We start from the raw sequence: 19,906 nt of genomic DNA, 5'->3' as shown, positions 1-19,906 counted from the left end.
TCCCAATCCCCCAAGGAGTCGACGCACACTTCCCATAACTTCTTCAAAAATACAAACAAGGGTTTTTAGTTTTCGATGGGGCCCTTGCATCTCTATTTTAGTTAGGAAAATGATGATTTGACTCATCGGTGCTGAGAATACACAAATTATTTCAATTTAACCTAAAATATGCAAATTATTTCAGTAGGCCTTTTAAATAGTGCACTTATTTTAAAATTTCCGATCTCCCAAATCCTTCAGAACAATTAGCGGACTGATAAATATCTTATTTTGATAGTCTGAAAATACTCTATTGCAAACATTTCTGCATTTAACATGTGGATCCAAATTTAATATCACTGCCATTCACCATCTTAATGTTCAATCCACAGGTGGATTTGCTTTGAATAGGGATTACTTGCCTCCAGAAGACTTGTCAATATTAATGAAGGTAACAAAGAGGGCAATAGCCCTGAGCTAGGAAAGGAAAGCCATGAGCATTTTCCACATCATATTAAATAACCGCTTAGGTTGATAAGCACATGATAGTTCAAGATCTAGGAACTCCTAAGTAACATATCCTTGGACAGTTGCAGTCAGTTTTCAAATTACTAGAGGAGCTCAACACTGGCTAAAACATTTGACAAGGCAGCCCAACTCATTGTGGCCTCTTTTCCTCCATTTCAGAGCAGTTTCCAACCCATCAATTTGTGTATCAATAGGATAAGCCCAGGTTACCAAGGAGAATCTTTTGAACCATATCACATTGCCCTTAAAGCACAAGCGTTTGCTGTTATAGACTCCAAAGCTTTGCTGCAGAAGGAATGACACCTCTTCCAGGCTAAAGCATAAAACTACCATGATCAAAAAAAGCAGGTTGAATTGTAATCCAGACCATTAACATGGCTAGAGAGCAGGTGATTTGATTTTGAACAATGACAAATATGATCGTTGGTACTGATTTTTCTTTCATCAACATTAGTGGCAATTGCTCAACGATCCTCATATCTCGGGAGTCCAGTGCACAACGATCCTCACATCTCGGGAGTCCAGTGCTCAACGATCCTCACATCTCGGGAGTCCAGTGCTCAACGATCCTCACATCTCGGGAGTCCAGTGCTCAACGATCCTCACATCTCGGGAGTCCAGTGCTCAACGATCCTCACATCTCGGGAGTCCAGTGCTCAACGATCCTCACATCTCGGGAGTCCAGTGCTCAACGATCCTCACATCTCGGGAGTCCAGTGCTCAACGATCCTCACATCTCGGGAGTCCAGTGCTCAACGATCCTCACATCTCGGGAGTCCAGTGCTCAACGATCCTCACATCTCGGGAGTCCAGTGCTCAACGATCCTCACATCTCGGGAGTCCAGTGCTCAACGATCCTCACATCTCGGGAGTCCAGTGCTCAACGATCCTCACATCTCGGGAGTCCAGTGCTCAACGATCCTCACATCTCGGGAGTCTAGTGCTCAACGAACATCACATCTCAGGAGTCCAGTGTTCAACGATCCTCACATCAAGTGTTCAACGATCCTCACATCTCGGGAGTCCAGTGCTCAACAATCCTCACATCTCGGGAGTCCAGTGCTCAACGGTCATCACATCTCGGGAGTCCAGTGCTCAACGGTCATCACATCTCGGGAGTCCAGTGCTCAACGGTCATCACATCTCGGGAGTCCAGTGCTCAACGATCATCTTCTCAGACATTTCTATTCCTTCTTCTGACTTGCAATCTGTCTCTTGGATGGTTGGAGCTGAGTCACAACCCAAATATATCCAATGCTAAATATGTCCAGGCAACAAGAGATACAATGGTGGCTTCAAAGGTCCACAAAGCCATCAGATCTGTGGAATATCCAAGCCTACATTGTTAGATTTAACATATTATCTTGGAAGTTGGGAGCATTATTGGCTGCTTTGACAAAACTACTTCAACATAATAGTGGCTTCATTTGCTGTATATATTTTAATTGCTCTTTTATTGCAATTAACCTTTTGGAGGCTTTACAATCTAGTTCTGAGTTTTCTTCCAGTCAGCGAGTTGGCAGGTTCCATCTCCACGATTCATTTTCAGAATCTGGTTGTCATCCCCAACCACCCATGATATCGACTGACCTCCTTAAACCGGTGCCATCTTTCGGCTGAAGATAAAATCAGAAAATTGTATTGTATTTTAATAGGCCAACTCATCCTCATTGATCAGCTGACACTCTTCCATATTAATTCCATTACCCAGCAGAGCCCATAACCTTTCATCTCCAAGTAACTCAGGGCTCATTTCAATGGGTCTTGATAAAGAGCTCGATTATCTATCGATCCAATTTTATCTAATTTCCGCAATTTGTGCATTTTTAGGATGTTTTACCCCTTCCTAAAGTTGTGAATGGAAAACAACGGGGTCAATTCAGTGGTTGATAAACTCTCTTCAAGTCTCCGAGGAGTAGAACCGGGTAAGGATATGCAATACTTTTCCGCACAATGGAGGAGCTGGAGAACCCAGAAATAAAGCTTGCGTTTAGCAAAGGAGAGCAAGTCATCCAGAAACATTAACCTTCTTTGATTCTCCAAAACGAGCACCCAGGCTTATCATAGTGATATACGAAGAGACCAAACAAAAAGGAGACTGGGTGGTATTTAACACCCATCAAATCCTCAATGTAATGCACCAGTCAAAAAATTGACCCACAATAATTGAAAAGGATCAAAATGACCAACTGCAGTCTAAAATTCTATTGCAGTCAAGCGGGCCTTGTGTGGAAAGAATAGGGGAGTATTTTTAAACACCTGTCGTGAGGTTGTTGAAAATGTCTGCTCACTCAACATGTACTTTGCCATCTTGAGAACAGATGAGAAACAATCGACTGCGATACAAATGCAGAACTGGCATTGATGACAGTATGAGTTTGCTCCATCTTGAACTGTGTCTGAGAAAGTCCAATTGACTAAATCTACAACTCTGCATACATCAAAATTCTTGCTTCTGGGAGACCACTGCCTAAACCCAAGGCGAAAATACATGTCTGAAATGTTTATTCATTCTATCCACAGAGATGTTTTATGGTTTAAGGATTTTCTAGAAATTTACACAATTTACTTGCAGTTCACTCCTGCTGCGAAGCCCCTCTCTAATAAAACTAGGTTCCCAGTGTCTCATCGTCCTTTTTACCAGCCTCCCCTCGCCCAGAACTGTGTTCGATTGTTAACCCCATTGACCTGCAATCACCTCAACACAATTCTAATACAAGCATGAGGCACCAGACTAAACTGGTGGCAGATCTACAGAAGGATTGACCGGAGATTTTCCCCAGAAATATTTATATTGGTTTAATTAAGAAAGAGCGAGGGAGAGTGAAGTACTGAAATATTTATTCAGGTTAACAACGAGGTGTCAGACTTTAGATAGCATTATGGCATTAAGTTCTCCTCCACATCAATGGAGATCTTTAGCCAATGCCCTGAAAGCATACCTGCCCAGTAGAAAGTGCCAACATAACTTACCATAGGACTGCTATCCAGTCCACTGTAACTTTACAGGCATACTACAGAAGGTTGAGGCCAACAAACATTATGCCTGTTCAGGAAGCAAATCATAAATAAAGGCGAACTATGTAACGAACACTCACCCTCATTTGTCTACATTCTATGTTACACAAACTGCACACGTGGGGGAACCTCAGTGCGGGGACGCCATAGTAATCATTCATCAGCTTGGGCTTTGGCAATCCCTTCTTCACCACTTGAACTGTTCGCTTGATTGTATGCGTACTCTCATCTCGTGAAGATTCCAAGGGATAATTCTGAGGAGGGCGCTTGAAATCTTCTTTCCAGGTCCCTTCTCTCAGTGTTTCGCGGCTGTAATGCATGCTCTGGTTCTCCATGGGTCTATCCCGATAGTCGTATTGCTGACCGTGCCCGTAATCCACCACACTGCTCTGCACTTCTCTTCTGTAGTCTTTATCCTGCAGCTTGTGTGCTTGATCATAACTGCTGGACGCCTGCTGCTTATTCATCTTGCGCATTCTAATTTCTCTTAAAATGTAGGGCATGTTTTCTGGAGTAAGCTTCTCATCTGGGTAGCGACTAAGCTCTTCTAGGTCTTCGTTAGACAGGCCAAAGTTTGCAAGGATGTTGGTAGCCTTCATTGTGTCATGAAAAAGCTGAACTGCAGATCTCTGTTCTCCACTTTGAGATGAAGGGGTCGCAGTGTTCCCATATCCAGGCCGATAACCTCCAGATGAAGGACTTTGATAGGAGGACCACTGACCTAAGCCTACATTACTTCCAGGTTGATTCATCATTCCCATGCCCATTCCAAAGTTGCCTTGTGATGTTCCTTGAGCTCCCATTCCCATTCCTCTTCCTGTACCTCCGACTCCTCCTCCCATATAGGGTCCTGGAGTGTTCATGGCAAACTGGTTAGGAGGTCCTTGATTCTGGAACTGGTTAGGTGGAACTTGAGTCTTCCCAAAGTGGCTGGGAGGGCCCTGACTTTGTCCAAACTGGCTGGGAGGGCCCTGACTTTGTCCAAACTGGCTGGGAGGGCACTGACTTTGCCCATACTGGCTGGGAGGGCCCTGACTTTGCCCATACTGACTGGGAGGGCCCTGACTTTGCCCATACTGGTTGGCAGGGCCCTGACTTAGCCCGTACTGATTTACAGGGCCCTGACTTTGCCCATACTGGTTGGGAGGGCCCTGACTTTGCCCATACTGGTTGGGAGGGCCCCGACTCTGGCCAAATGCCCCTCTGGCATTGAACATGGACATGTTGATCTTCACGAGAGCTTGGTTCAGAGACGCAAGGGCTGTGTTCGATACAGTTGAAGAGGCGACAGAATTCAGCTGCTGGAGAGCTAGCTGGGCTTTTATCTGGGCGAGCTGCAAATTTGCTGAGCCTAACAGAAGCGGACTGGTAATGCCGAGGTTCAATGAATTCACTGCTGGAGCACAATTTTCCAAGAATAACGCAAAGCTGAAAGTTAAAACACAAATATTAGATTTTTACGTTTCAGGAAATATTCGCAGCAAAGGGTTTTAAAGCCAGTGATCAAGACATATATGTTTGACAGCTTTTAAAAAGCTATTTTTGTAAGTTATAAAATAAAACAAAAACAGTTAATTCAGGACATCCATAAACTGATGAAATGTGTAAATGCCCAACTAAAATGGACAACATTACGAAATTTGTGAAGCGCTCAGACCGGTATGCAAGATAATACTAGATGTAATACCGTGGGGAGGTACATTCCAAAGGAATTCTCAGGAATTATGTCACTCAACATCTACAGGTGCACCATTGAAGGCATACTTGCTGGAGACATCATAGTATTGTACAGGAGCTGCTCTACTCAAGATTGGAAGAAGACACAGAAGGTGTATGCAGCTCAGAACATCACAAACTTCCCTTGCCTCCATGAACTCCATCTACATCTCTCGCTGCCTTGGAAAACAAGCTAACATACTGAAGGACCCACCCAACTTTGGACATATTCTACTCTCCCTCCTCCCATCAATCAGCTCAGATGTCCGAAACTGTGCCCCAACAAACTTAATTGCTGTCCTGTAGCCCTTTAAACCATTCCCAATAAAGGTAAATCTTCGGTAAAACATGGGCGAATATTGTGTGGTGATCAAAAATGTTGTATTAAACAAATCATTGAACAGAACACCCTACTTAAAGCTGTAAAGCTGATTATCAGACATCACTGTGTGCACTTGTGAATGCTGTACTGTTCCAATCCTCAAAATAAAGGAGGGTCGCGAGGCTGGGCTTTGGAACAACTATGAAATATTTGGCGTCGGAGATTTGGATCTGGAGCTCACGTTGCCGACGGATCGAACAGGAGTCTGTGCGGCTGCAGGAGAACTGGAGGCGAATCCGTGGACACTCAGTGATTCTGAAAGGACTTTTGCTTCTCTTTCTCTCATACTGTCAGGGGCGCCAAGCGACACGAATAGCGACCCTTGCGGCAGGCAGAGGCTACCTCCTGTAATATTACACGTTCTGTACTATTACATAATAAAAGAAATCTTGAATCTGGATCTTTAAAATTGTTCAAGGCAATGTGATGCAATGTGCTCAGGACCCGTGAGATAACAATGCAGCTCTATAAAACTCTGTTTAGATAGACCATAAAAATACAAAGCTAGTGAAACTCAGCAAGTTAAATAGTGTACTTTATATAACCAAGATAAAGATACATAACCAATGTTTCAGGCTTGAGCGGTTCATCAAGGTATGAGCAAAATGTAGGCAAGTGTCCGAACATTGGGAAGCTAATTAAAGTTTTTATATTACTTGGAAAAAAAAATCCCATGAGATACATTCCTCTAATTTTCCTATAGCTCTACAAATTATTAATTATTCAGAGAATACGAAGAGTCTGCAGAGAAATAGATACATAAAGTGAATGGCAGATGGAAGGAGAACGTTGGGAAATGTGAGACTATCCACGTGGAAAGAAAAATGGAAGATCACATTATTATTTAAATGGTAAGTGATTGCAGCGTACTGTTACGCAAGACTTGGAGGTTGTGCATGAATCACAAAAGGTTGGTTTGCAGGTACAGCAGGCTTTCAAAAATGTAATGTAGCCTTCATTACTAGAGGGATTGAATTTAGGAACAGGGAAGTTATGCTGCAACTGTACAAGGTCCTAGCGAGGCCACATCTGGAGTAAAGCGTACAATTCTGGTCTCCTTACTTGAGGAACGATGACCTAGCTTTGGAGGCAGTCCAGAGGATGTTCACCAGGTTGATTCCAGAGTAAGGGGTTAGTCTATGAGAAGAGATTGAGTCGCCTGGGACCCAAATCACAGGAATTTAGAAGAATGAAAGGGGATCTTATAGAAACATAAAATTATGAAAGGTATAGTTAAGACAGAGGGAGGCAAGTTGTTTCCATTGGTGGGGGAGACTAGGACTAGGCGGATATAGCACCAAAATTCAGGTGGCAGATTTAAGGCAGAGATGAGGAGGAAATGCACCAGAAAGTGGTGAATTGATGTAATTTGCTGCCCATTAAAGGAGTGGGCAGCAATATATTTAAGAGAAGGTTGGATTTTTGTTTACGTAGTAGAGGAATTAAAGGATTCTGGAGAAAAGAAAGGTGAATGGAAATGAGCCGCCCATCATAGTTTGGCAGAACAGGCTCAATGGGCTTGATGGCCGCCTGCTGCTCCTATTTCTTATTTTTAATTTAGACGTACAGCATGGTAAAAGGCCCTCTGGCCCATGACTCCCCAATAGTCCAATTAATCTACAACCCCCATACATCTCTGGGACATGGGAGGAGACCGGAGAACCCAGAAGAAACCCACACAGGCAAGGGGAGAGTGCAGGATTCAAACCCAGGTTACTGGTGCTATAACACCGTGTCACCAATATTCTCTCCCGTGTACCCTATTCTCTTCCCCTTTAACAGAATTGATCAGTTTGCACCACTCTGAGAGACAATAAATTCAAAATTACAGTCATTTTCCGCCCCTCACGTCTTTCTACCGTCTAATGGGAACAGCACCCCCACTGTTAACCTATCAAAAGCAGTTATGAGCTTGGACACATTTATCAAATCTTCTTCACAGTATGTTTCTCCAGTCATGGCTGAAATTTCTCACCACAGGAACCCATTCAAGTAAATCTTTTCCTTGCCATCTCTGGAGCCTTCATTCCAGTTGTGATCTCACCAGTATCTTATACTGGCTGAAAATAACTTCCCTTTTTGTCCCTCTATTAATAAATCTCAGGATGGTGTGTTTCAGTAACCACTCAAAACCACTCAAAGTCTCATTTTCAGCAATTTACAGATATAAACACCCATGTTCTCTTTAAAAAATAGAATACTGGAAGAACTCAGCGGGTTAAGCACGTTCTGCTATGATCTTCCAGATTTTTTGTTTCAGGTTCCAAAATGGGTCCTCATTTGTATCTTTATAATGAGAACGGTGTAATTACGTCTCTATGGTATCTCATGCATCATTTCCCACTTCTGGATATTAAATGTATTCCCTATTTGTCCAAATCTTGTTCTTTTGCCATCTATTATCAACTTCCTCACTGTATCATTCTTCCTAGCATTGGGTCAGACATAAATTTTGAAATGATGTCGGAAAAATATTTAACATCTTCCATTCTGATAAATTGTTTACATTCTTCTGCATTTTTCTGCCATAAATGGTTTCCATATAAACATTGATCACAATCTCTTTTATCAACTTTGTTCCTCAATGTACAATTCCATCTGGTTAGTCCAGCCATTATTGATTCTCGTTTATAAACTCCAAACTATCCAACTCTGTTGCTTTTCATTTCTAAAAATGAAGATTTTCCAAGTCTTCCATTCACAAAAGAACACAGTGGAGACAAAGTTTCTTGCACAACCACCACGCTGAAATGTGCTGCCATTTTCTGCTAGAAATACCAAATAAACAATTCTCACCAAGAAATTGGCCTCCCTGATTCTCTCCCCATGACATCAAGTAGCTGAGTGTGCCCAGATTAATCAGAATATGGTGTGGCATCATGAACATAGGACACAAAATTTGTTGTTTTGTGGCAGCAGTATTTGGCACGACACATGCAAAATTGCTAAAAATTAGGTCCATAAATATTTTTTTTTAAATGAGAAAAAAGTGAGGTAGTGTCTCTGCTTCATTGTCCATTCAGAAATCTGATGGTGAGGAGGAAAAAGCTGTTTTTGTAATGTTGGGCATTCATCTTCAGGCTCCTGTACCTCCTTGCTGATGGTAGCAGTGTGAAGGGGCATGACTTGGGTGGTGAGGATCCTTGATGATAAAAGCCTCTTTCTTGAGACACCGCCTCTTGTAGATGACCTTAATGAAGCGAAGATTATTGCCCTGGCCGAGTTCACAGCTCTATGTAGTTTTTTTCCTGTTCTTGTTCTGTACATTGGGACCTCCATACCAACAGTAATGCAACTAAATTTGCAAGACTCTTCGGTGACATACCAAATCTCCTCAAACTCCTAACAGAATATAGCCTCTTCCTGTTTGCATTGACATGACCCCAGGATAGATCTTCAACAGAAATTCTGACACATAGGAATTTAAAGTTCTTTACCCTCTCCACTTCTGACCCCTTGATGAGGACTAGTTTGTGTTCCCTTGGCTTTCCCTTCCTGAAGTCCACAATCAACTCCTCAGTTTTGCTAACGTTGAGTGCAAGGTTGTTGGTGTGACACCAGCTGATCTATCTCATTCCTGCACGTTTCCTAATCGCCATCCGTGATTTTGCCAACAACTGTAGTATCAGCGGCAAATTTGAGGAGGGAGTTGAGAGAGTAGAGTGGTGAGTTTATCATGCATCCTTGAGGTGTGCCTGTGTTCACTGTCAGCAAGGAGGACCATTAATCTCTAATGCTGAGGACTTTTATACACATTGATCCACAAATGCAGATAGAACACTTCTATCTTCTAAACGTTGCAGAGAAGTTCCCACAGTCACAAAAAGTACCAAAAGTCCAATTGCATTACCCCATCAGTTTACTCTCAATAATCAGGAATTACAGACACATTACATGTCCACTAAAGTTCAGTTAAGGTTTTAAAGGATAATATTACCTGCTTCATTATAGTTTGGTTCATAATATAGATAAGCTGAATTTTAGAGGTAGTAATGATTTAACCTATCATAGCATTTGAAGGACTTTAATAAATTAATTCATTATGATGAGGTTATTGATATACGCATTGTACAATGAATGTACTTATGCACCTAAGCTTTTATTTGCTGCAGGTGAACATGTACTTGAAAGGAAAAATTATAACAATAAACTAATTGTATGAAAATAAAAGAAACAATGAATACACAAATTTCTCTTCCTTCTGCCTGAAGGGAGCAGTTGTAACCAGGGTGATGGGGGGGGGGGGTCTTTTATAATGTTGGCTTCCATCTTGAGGCAGCATCTCATGTAGATGTCTGCAACGGATGGGAGATCAGAGCCTGGAATAACATCTGACTATTATCTACTACCTTCTGTAGCCATCTGCATTCCTGGGCAGTCGAATTACCAAACCAGCTTGTGATGCAATGAAGCAGGATATTTTCAACAGAAGTTTGACAAGAACATCCGACAACACACCAAATCTCCTCAGAAACTGTAGAAAATCAAGGCGTCGATGTGCCTTCATCACGGTTGCCTTGATGTGCTGGTTCTAGGAAAGCTCTTCCAATATGTGGACTCCCAGGAATTTGAAGGTTCAGACACTCTCCACCTCCCTCCCTCAGCCTCTCCTGCCAAACATCAATAATCACCTCCTTGGTCTTGGTATCAAAGAGTAACTCCACGAGATGGTTTCACACAGTGCAGAAAGATTATTGTGTTTGTCGAAGTTTAAACATGAACATTCCTGGCGATCAATGCTGAAGCTCCTCAAAGTTCTATTCTCACTCACGTCAGCTCCTTCATAACTGACTTTCCACGTGTTCTTGTATCTGGTGAGGTTGAATGGCTATTACAAAGCTCTCAATTCCATTTGCGACTCCTCAGATAATGAAACCATCTGTGGCCAAATGTACAAAGATACAAAGAAAAACAAGGTCCAAGCAAATATTTAGACATGACTACTATTTATGCTACACAAATGCCAAGCAATGGCCATCTTCTTACAATGGATTTCAATCATCCTCACTCAGTTTCTTCATTTTAGATGGCTCCTAACGAGAGGGGTAGAATTTTTCAGAATAGCTGGCCTGATCAGGATTATGGAAAATGTTGGAATCTGCTGTTAGGAATATATTCATATGATACTTGGGGAACAAGAATCACAGTACATGAGATTTGTGGAAGATTAGTATTAAGCTCATTAATATTAACAAATTTGAGTTTGTAATAAAAGACTAATTTGTTCTAGTTACAAACACCTTTCTATACAAAAACAGAAATGCAGGAAGAACTCAGCCAGTCATTAAGCAACTTTAGAAAAAAACCTAAATGTTTCTGGTCAAAGAATCCATTTTGGTGAAAGGTCTCTGACCTTAAACATAAACCATTTTGTCTTCCCAGATACAGAACTATCTAACTGGCTGAGTTCAATCATTTTAAATTTTGTTTTAGATTCCAGCATCTGCAGTTTGTCTTCCATGATTCCTTACAGGATGTGGCCACGAGTAATGGTAACGATGTCACTGGTGTGGAAAGCTGAGAACACAGCACCCCTGTGGGGTCCATCTGCAGTCTGACTACCATCAGCTTGAAACAGGCTTTAAATGGCCTATAAATGGAGTCAAAGGTAGTTTTATTTAAAAATACAGCAACCACAGGGTCTGTAGCCAAGATAACGTCGTCTATGATTGGCAGTAGCCACGAGGGGCTGCAGATTCCGAGAATTGGAGGACTGGCATGGGGCATCCGAAAACAAGGAGACCACTCCTGTTTGAGAAGCAGAAGAGACAACCCCATGGGATGGTGACTGTGGTGGAGGACCGGTGAGGGACTCTAAGATTGAAGAAACACATAGGCTGCAGGCGAATGCAGCTAAGGGATTCACAGCAGGCAGTGGACTGCTGGAGACTGGCTGAAGTGACACCTGGTATCGGAACTGGGATGTGAGAGGGTGCCAAGGGTACTGAAGGGTTCCCGATCGTGTCAGAGGTTCGAAACTCAGGTTTGGACTGGACTCTGTGGCTGTGGGGGATGTGGAAACACTGGAGGTGAATCATGGTCACTCGGTGCCCCTTTTGCTTCTCTTTCTCTGACTGTAAGAGGCACTTCAGGTTGTCTTAAGCAGACTAAAGTGAATTTTGTGTAATATTGCACTGTTTTTATTACATGACAATAAATTGAATCTTGAAATTATGCCAAACCCCCTACTAATTTCCCCTCCATAGTCACACAGCACTGAAATTGGCCCTACTACGGCCTACCACTTCCGTGCCAACTTTTTAACCTATTTATTCATCTAATTTGCCCACATTTGGATCATATACTTCTCTGCATAAGCTAAATGCCTCCTGAGGCACTTCACAGTAGCATTAAAAATTAGTCATTAGCACAGAAACAAATCCTTCAGCAAGGCAACAAGAGCTGTAGACAAGAGGAGGAAGTTCCACCAACATCTTGTATACATGGACCTTGTGCGAATTAACAGTCTGGACTAGTCGAGCCTCATCAACCTTCTATCAAGCACTTAACCATGGCGACTATTTCTAATCTGTCCTTGCTTTTCCAAATGCATATAGATCTGGTACCTCAAACATCTCGAGTAACTTTCCCAACGCTGCTGTTCGGCTTTTCAGCCTGTAGCTCTCTGGCTTGTCATATTGCACAGAAACAGGGACTTTTCGCCCGGGCCATAGAAGGCTAAGGGGCAGCATTACAGCAGTTTATAAAATTACAAGGGGCATGGAGTAGAAGTCCGAGTTAAGGTGAGAGGGGAAAGATGTAAAAGGAACCCGAGGGACAACTTTAACCTAATACTTAAACATACATTACAGATTCGGTTTCAATTTTGCAAATATTTTGATTTTAAAAATTTTAGTTTATCTTGTACTATTTATCTCAATTTTTTTCTCATCATTTATAATGGATCAAGTCTTTTCTTTTTGGAAAAGCTAAGGAATTGTCTATCTTTCCAATCTGTTTATAGATGAATGTGTGATGTCTTTTGATATATCTAACAAATGTAATGTACCCAACTCATTTTTTTTAGATATTTCCAAATTAAAAGTTTTTTTGAGTAAGATATTACCTAATTTTCCTAGATCATATCAGCCTGATTTGGTTGATACTCTTTTTCATTTGAATCCTTCCCATAGGGTTTAATAGGTAATATTTAGAAATAATTTATTAAAATTGCACTCGATCTCGAATGATAAAATTAGAGGAGCTTGGGAATTGAAAATTCAGTCACTTCTCCTAGAGGAACTTTGGGAAAAGATTTTTGGAATGGTCATTATGTGCCAAACACACATTGATTCAGTTTAAGGTGATACATCGGGTTCGTATGTTGGAAGATAAATTGGCTCGTATCTTTTCTAATGTTAGTCCTCCGTGTGATCGATGTAAATCACAAGTGGCGACACTAACGCATATATTTTGGTCTTGCTCTGCATTGGCGAAGTATTGGACAGGTATTTTCAAGACTTTGTCCTTTATACTGGGTATGAGATTGCAACCTAATTCATTGACTGCTGTTTTTGGAATTCTAGTTCCAGTGGTGGGTCGAGTTCCCACCTCCACATATCAGGTTGTGGCCTTTACTCCACTGTTGGCCAGAAGAGCCATTCTATTTAGACAGAAAGATCCTAATTCACCTCCTTTGATGCAATGGTTCTCTCAAGTAATGTCATGTTCAAGTTTTGAAAAAATTAGAAGTTGTACTTTTGATAACTCCGTTAAGTTTGAAGAGACTTGGCGTCCTTTTATAAACTATTTTCAAGAGTTAATCTATATTTTGACTTCACCTTCCTGAATGTTCTGGATTTGTTGTTTTTTTTTTATTGGCCAAGATAAATAGTTTGCATTGATCTGTTGAAATGAATTCTCAGTTTAGGCTGCCCAGCCTTTTTTTTTGCTGTTTTTTCTTTATTTTGGAAGGTTAGATGGGGTTTTAATAACAATTTTTTTTCTCTTTTTTCAAATATTCCAATTTTATCTTGACTTTCTGTTTTAATGTTCTGTTGAATTACATTTTGCAATAGACTGATGGTTCTGTTCTACTATTTTATTCTCCTCACGTATTGCTTTGTAATATAACCATATAACCATTTACGGAGCGGAAACAGGCCATGTTGGCCTTTCGAGTCCGCACCGGTTCACTGATTTTGTGCGCCCTCTAATGGTCCCGTTCTTCTTCTTCTTAACCAGATATCTCTTGAAAACCAAGGTTCCATACACCTTCCGTACATCTTACCTGTAATTCAGATCCTGATTAGAATGTTTAATAAAAAGATTGAAAAGATCAATGAAATTGGACTATAAGATGCACATTCATCTGGGTCCTTTCCTTTTTTCAAAATAAAAGATTAAGATGAAGGAAGCTTCTCATCCTTAAATGAGTCATCACAGAATTCTCTGAAATGCATGTACTTTAATGCAAGAAGCATAGTGAACAAGGTAGATGAGCTTAGAGCATGGATTGGCACTTGGAACATGATGTGGTGGCAATTAGTGAGATCTGGTTACAGGAGGGACAGGACTGGCAACTAAATATTCCAGAATACAAATGTTTTAGATGTGATAGAACAGGGGCTAAAAAAGGGGGAGGAGTTGCTCTGCTTGTTAAGGAGGACATTACTGCCGTGAGGTGGCAGGATGGTTTGGAGGGATTGTCCAGTGAGGCTGTTTGGGTGGAATTGAGGGGTGGAGGAGGCATGAGGGCACCAAATGGGCCAAGAAAATTGGAAGAGGAAATTGGTAAGGAGATAGCATATAGGTGTAATAAACATAAGGAAGTGATCATGGGAGATTTTAACTTCCCTCACATTGATTGGGATACCTGGGCTGGATGGGCTAGAGTTTGTCAAATGTGTACAGGATAGTTTTCTTCCCCAATACATGAAGGAACTGACTCAGGACGGTGTAATACTGGATCTCCTGTTAGGGAATGAGATAGGTCAGGTGTCTGAGGTTAATGTTGGAGAACAAATTGGGTCTAGTGATCACAACTCTATTAGTTTTAGGGAAAAGCAAAGAAGGGCCTAAAGTTGAAGTTCTGGATTGGAGAAAAACAAATTTCGAAGGAATAAGAATGTATTTGGGGAGTATTGAGTGGGACATGATTTTTTCAGGAAAGGATGTAAATGAAAAATGGAGAATATTCAAAGAAGAAATTTTGAGAGTAGAGTAGATATGTCCCAGTGAGGATCAAAGGAAAGGCCGGAAGTCATAGGGAGCCTTGATTTTCGAGGAATATTAGAAATTTGGTTAGGAGAAAGAGGGAGGTGTTCAAGAGGTATAAACAGCAGGGAGCTGAGAAACTGAAAGACGACTACAAAGAGTGTAGAAAAAATCTTAAGAAAGAAATTAGAAAGGCCAAAAAGAGGCACGAAGAGGCTTTGGCTGACAGAGTAGAAATAAATCCAAAGGGTTTCTATAAGTACATTAAAAGTAAAAGATTAGTGAGAGATAAAATTGGACCCCTTGTAGATAGCGAAGGTAGGCTGAGTGAGAAGTCAGAGGAAATGGGGGAAATTTTGAATGATTTCTTTGCCTCGGTATTCACTAGGGAAAAAAATATTGAACCAGTTGAGGTAAAGAAAAATAGAGGGGAGGCCATGAAGCATATAAGGATAACCGAGGAGGTAGTGATGGCTGTGTTAAAAAAGATAAAGGTGGATAAATCTCCGGGTCCGGACAATGTATTCCCAAGGACACTCAGGAAGACTAGTGTACAGGTAGTGGGGCCATTAACAGAGATATTTAGGATGTCACTGGTCACAGGGTAGTGCCAAAGGATTGAAGGGTTGGTTCATGTTGTTCCGCTGTTTAAGAAAGGGTCCAAATGTAAGCCTGGAAATTATAGACCTGTGAGTTTGACATCTGTGGTGGGTAAGTTGATGGAAATTGTTCTGAGGGTTGGCATTTACAAATATTTGGATGAACAGGGATTGATAGGTAGTAGTCAGCATGGTTTTGTCAGGGGTAGATCATGCTTGACAAACCTGATTGAGTTTTTCGAGGGGGTTACAAAAAAATTGATGAAGGGAAGGAAGGCTGTGGATGTTGTCTATTTAGACTTTAGTGAAGCTTTTGACAAAGTTCCCCACAGGAGGTTAGGTAAAAAGGTGGAGGCATTAGGTATAAATAAGGAGGTAGTGAAATGGATTCAGCAGTGGTTGGATGGGAGGTGTCAGAGAGTACTGGTAGAAAATTGTTTGTCAAATTGGAGGTCGGTGACTAGTGGAGTTCCTCAGGGATCGGTACTGGGTCCACTATTGTTTGTTATATATTAACGATCTGGAAGAAGGGGTGGTGAATTGGATAAGTAAGTTTGCAGATGACACAAAGATTGGTGGTATTGTGGACAGTGAGGAAGATTACCGTAGCTTAAAAAGAGATATAGGAAAGCTAGAGGAGTGGGCTGAGAAATGGCTGATGGAATTTAATACGGATAAGTGTGAAGTGTTGCATTTTGGAAAGGCAAATCTAAATAGGTCATATACATTGAATGGTAGACAATTGAGGAGTGCAGAGCAACAAAGGGATTTAGGAGTTATGGTAAATAGTACCCTCAAGGCTGATGCTCAGGTAGATGGTGTGGTGAAGAAGGCATTTGGAATGTTGGGCTTCATAAATCGGAGTATTAAATTCAAGAGTTGGGATGTTATAATGAAATTGTACAAGGCATTGGTGAGGCCAAGTTTGGAATACTGTGTGCAGTTTTGGTCACCGAATAGGAAGGATATAAACAAAATAGAGAGAGTGCAGAGAAGGTACACGAGAATGTTGACAGGATGTCAGGGTTTGAGTTACAGAGAAAGGTTGAGCAGCCTGGGGCTTTTTTCTCTGGATCGTAGAAGATTGAGGGGGGATTTGATGGAGGTGTTCAAGATTTTAAAAGGGACAAAGAGATCAACGTGGATAGGTTTTTTCAATTAAGAGTGGAGGATATTCAAACCAGAGGCCGAGGTTTGAGATTGAAAGAGGAAAATTATAAGGGGAACATGAAGGGAAATTTCTTCACGCAAAGGGTGGTTGGGATGTGGAATAAGCTTCCGGTGGAGGTGGTTGAAGCAGGAACGTTATTTACATTTAAGGAAAGACTGGATAATTACATGGAGGGGAGAGGATTGGAAGGGTATGGACCAGGTGCTGGTCAGTGGGACTAGGAGGGTGGGGATTTGTTCCGGCATGGACTAGTAGGGCCAAACTGGCCTGTTCTGTGCTGTATATGGTTATATAACTTAAATAAGGCACAAGCCATATGGTGAAAAACTCATAAAATTCGACAGGATATCCATCTAGTCCTGGAGATTTACCACACTATAATGAGGAAATAACTATAGATATTTGCTCCCAAGAAATAGGTGCCTCCAGCCTTGAACACCTGTCCTAGGAAAGGATTGGTAAATCTAGTTGATCCAAGAAATCTGACATTTAAGTAATATCTTTAAATTCAGAGCTATGAAGTAAATTACCTTTAAACTGTCCCCATAACCTTTAAGCTGTGGTTTCTAGTATTTGACAATTCCAACCTGCAGGAAAATTACTGTCCACCTGACCTTGCTCCAGAAAAAAAAATCAAGTATGTCCAATTTCTCCTAATGCCCAATTGTCTCTCACCCAGACAGCACCTTGTTGAACCTCTTCTGCATCCTCCCCTTTACTGCAGAGCAACACCAAGAAATGAACACAATAGTTCAAATCTGGCCTAACCGAAGTGTATACACCTGCAACAGAAGTTACCAGCTCAACATTCAGACCACTGAAGGCATGCGTGCTGGACACCTTCACCAGCCCATCCACTTTTGTTAACACTTTCAGGGTGTTATGGACCCATATCTCATCAAAAGCATTTAAATACCTGGGGCCCAAGCAATGCTTCCTGTAATTCCCCACAAATAGCTGCCAGTCATCCTAAAAAAAAAGGATATTTTTTTCTTTCTTTGGCTTGGCTTCGCGGACGAAGATTTATGGAGGGGGTAAAAGTCCACGTCAGCTGCAGGCTCGTTTGTGGCTGACAAGTCCGATGCGGCATAGGCAGACACGATTTTTAATCAACCAATTTCAGACCACCCCATTTCCAACATTTTGCAGACTTAGCCACAAGTGAGATCTTATCTTGACTTTCTGAAAACTCAAGTACACCACATTCATTGATTTTCTCCAATTTATATCATTAATAATCTCCAACGGGCATCCAAAACATAAATGCCCTTTCATAAACCCAGAATGACTAGTTCCAGTGATAATTTACAAGTGCTCTGTTTTCACATCCTCTTTAAGTGCTACCAAAATTTCTGTACTCAGTATTTCAGTATTAAAAAACAAAAACAAACAAACTACCTCAATATTACCTGTTAACGATATTAGTTGATCTCGCATTATTTTTGGGGTTCTGTCTTGTGCATTGACCCTAGGTTCATGCAACAGAATCACCCCAAGATCCCTCGCAAACAAAGAATTGCTGAAGAAGCTTAGCAACTCGGTCAGCATCCACGGGTAGAAATGTCAGTCAGTGTTTCAGGATTGAACCCTAAATGCTGACTGACCATTTCTACCCATGAACGCAGTCTGACCCACCAAGTGCCTCCTGCAATTCTTTGTTTGCTCAAGATTGTAGTATCTGCAACTTTTCTTTCACCGAGTTCCTGGTTTATATTGTTGTGGCCCGTGAACCAAGTCGCAATCCACCTCACAAAATGGCCTGCAATCGCAAGAGCCTTGCAGGGACCAACAGCTGTCGTCCTGCGAGACCACCTGCATGGCGGGATCGCCTGCCAGTTGGAGGCTGGCACTGCGATGATGTCACTCCTGTCGTCAAGAGTCTGGGGTTGCATATAAACAGATCTGGCAGTGCAATAAATCAGTCTTCGACTTCAACTCAACTGTGTGTGTGTCGTTCTTACTCCATACTTCGCGTTGCACACTCGCTACATTGGTGACCCTGCCAGGTCCAACTAGCTGTTGGACCCGAAGATGATGGACCAGGCAGCTCTCCACATGGTCTCGGTAAAGCTGCCAACCTTCTGGGCATCCCAGGACGAGACCCAGTTCCACCTTTGATAGATCACCGAAGACGACACCCGCTACTACTACATAGAGAGCTCAGTTGTCTAGGACACAAGAGCGAGGGTCATAGATTTCCTATGGCAGCCTCCGTAGCAAGGCAAATATGGTGCCCTCAAAGAACTATTAACCCACACTTTCGGGCTATCACGGCACAAGCCCGCCATCCATTTGCTGCACATGGATGGTTTGAGTGAGATGCTTGCACTTGCCGAGGGGCAAAGACCATGCCTGGTCTTTGAGCAGATTTTCCTGGAGCAGCTGCCCGAGGATATCTCACAGTGGATGCCTCTAGCAGAGCAGTTGGAGGGGACCTCAAACATCTGATCGACGGGCAATGGCAGCCCATGGCCTTCCTTAACAGGCACCTCCAGCCAACTGAACTTAAATACTGTGCCTTTGACTGGGAGCTATTGACATTGTAGCTGGCAGTCACACACTTCCCATTCTTTCTGGAAGGCAGACAAGATCATCACAGACCACAAACCACTAACCTTCGCATTTCTCAGTGTCTGACCCATGGTCAGCCAGGCAGCAGAGGCATCTTTTCTACATGTCTGAATTCACCACGGACATCCAATACACCGCTGGCAAGAGCAACTTGGTGGCCGATGCACTCTCCCATCCCACCATTGAATCTGCCCACACTCTATCCCAGAGCATAGACTATTCAGCCCTAGCCAAGGCACAACATAGCAACCCTGAGATCCTGGCATACAAGAGGACGCTTTCTGGGCTGCAGCTGGTGGATGTCATCATTGCCCCCAGAAACCAGACGCTCCTCTGCAACGTCTCCACTGGCAAACCCCACCCCATCATGCTGGCAGGCATCGAGAAGGCAAGTCTTCGACATGGTGCACAACCTGGCACATCTGGCCATCAGAATGACAGTAAAGATGGTGGACAACAGGTTCATCCTGCACGGGCTCCACAAACAGGTCAGTCAGTGGGCCAAGACCTACTCGCTCTGCCAGGCATCCAAGGTTCAAACTCATATTAAAGCACCTCAACAGACTTTTGAGCCACATCCACATCAACATTATGGGGCGAGATACCTCCTCACTCTGGTTGACTACTCCACGAGGCAGCCAGAGGCAGTCTTGATGGCCGACACGACCACAGAGGCCTATGCCAAGGCACCAATCAACACCTGGGTGTCCAGGTTCGGAGTCCTGGAACATCTCACCTCAGACAGGGGAGCACAGTTTACCTTGGGACTCTGGGCAGCACTAGCTA

At 42.4% G+C, this 19,906-nt stretch overlaps 1 protein-coding gene across 5 annotated transcripts in view; it reads right to left on the bottom strand.

Annotated features, from left to right (window-relative positions):
* The window catches only part of LOC138756937 (zinc finger protein 638-like), a 128,427-nt gene that overhangs the window by 89,867 nt on the left and 18,654 nt on the right, over nucleotides 1-19,906 (bottom strand). For all 5 annotated transcript variants that reach the window (XM_069923396.1, XM_069923397.1, XM_069923398.1 and 2 more), the window contains exon 2: nucleotides 3,606-4,953. In XM_069923396.1, the coding sequence (XP_069779497.1) occupies nucleotides 3,606-4,953 (1,348 nt within the window). The remainder of the gene's footprint in view (nucleotides 1-3,605; nucleotides 4,954-19,906) is intronic.

This window comes from Narcine bancroftii, chromosome 3 (genome assembly GCF_036971445.1).
Source record: "Narcine bancroftii isolate sNarBan1 chromosome 3, sNarBan1.hap1, whole genome shotgun sequence".
Taxonomy (NCBI): domain Eukaryota; kingdom Metazoa; phylum Chordata; class Chondrichthyes; order Torpediniformes; family Narcinidae; genus Narcine; species Narcine bancroftii.
The sequence above is the reverse complement of the archived record's forward strand: the minus strand, read 5'-3'. Positions and strand labels throughout refer to the sequence as shown.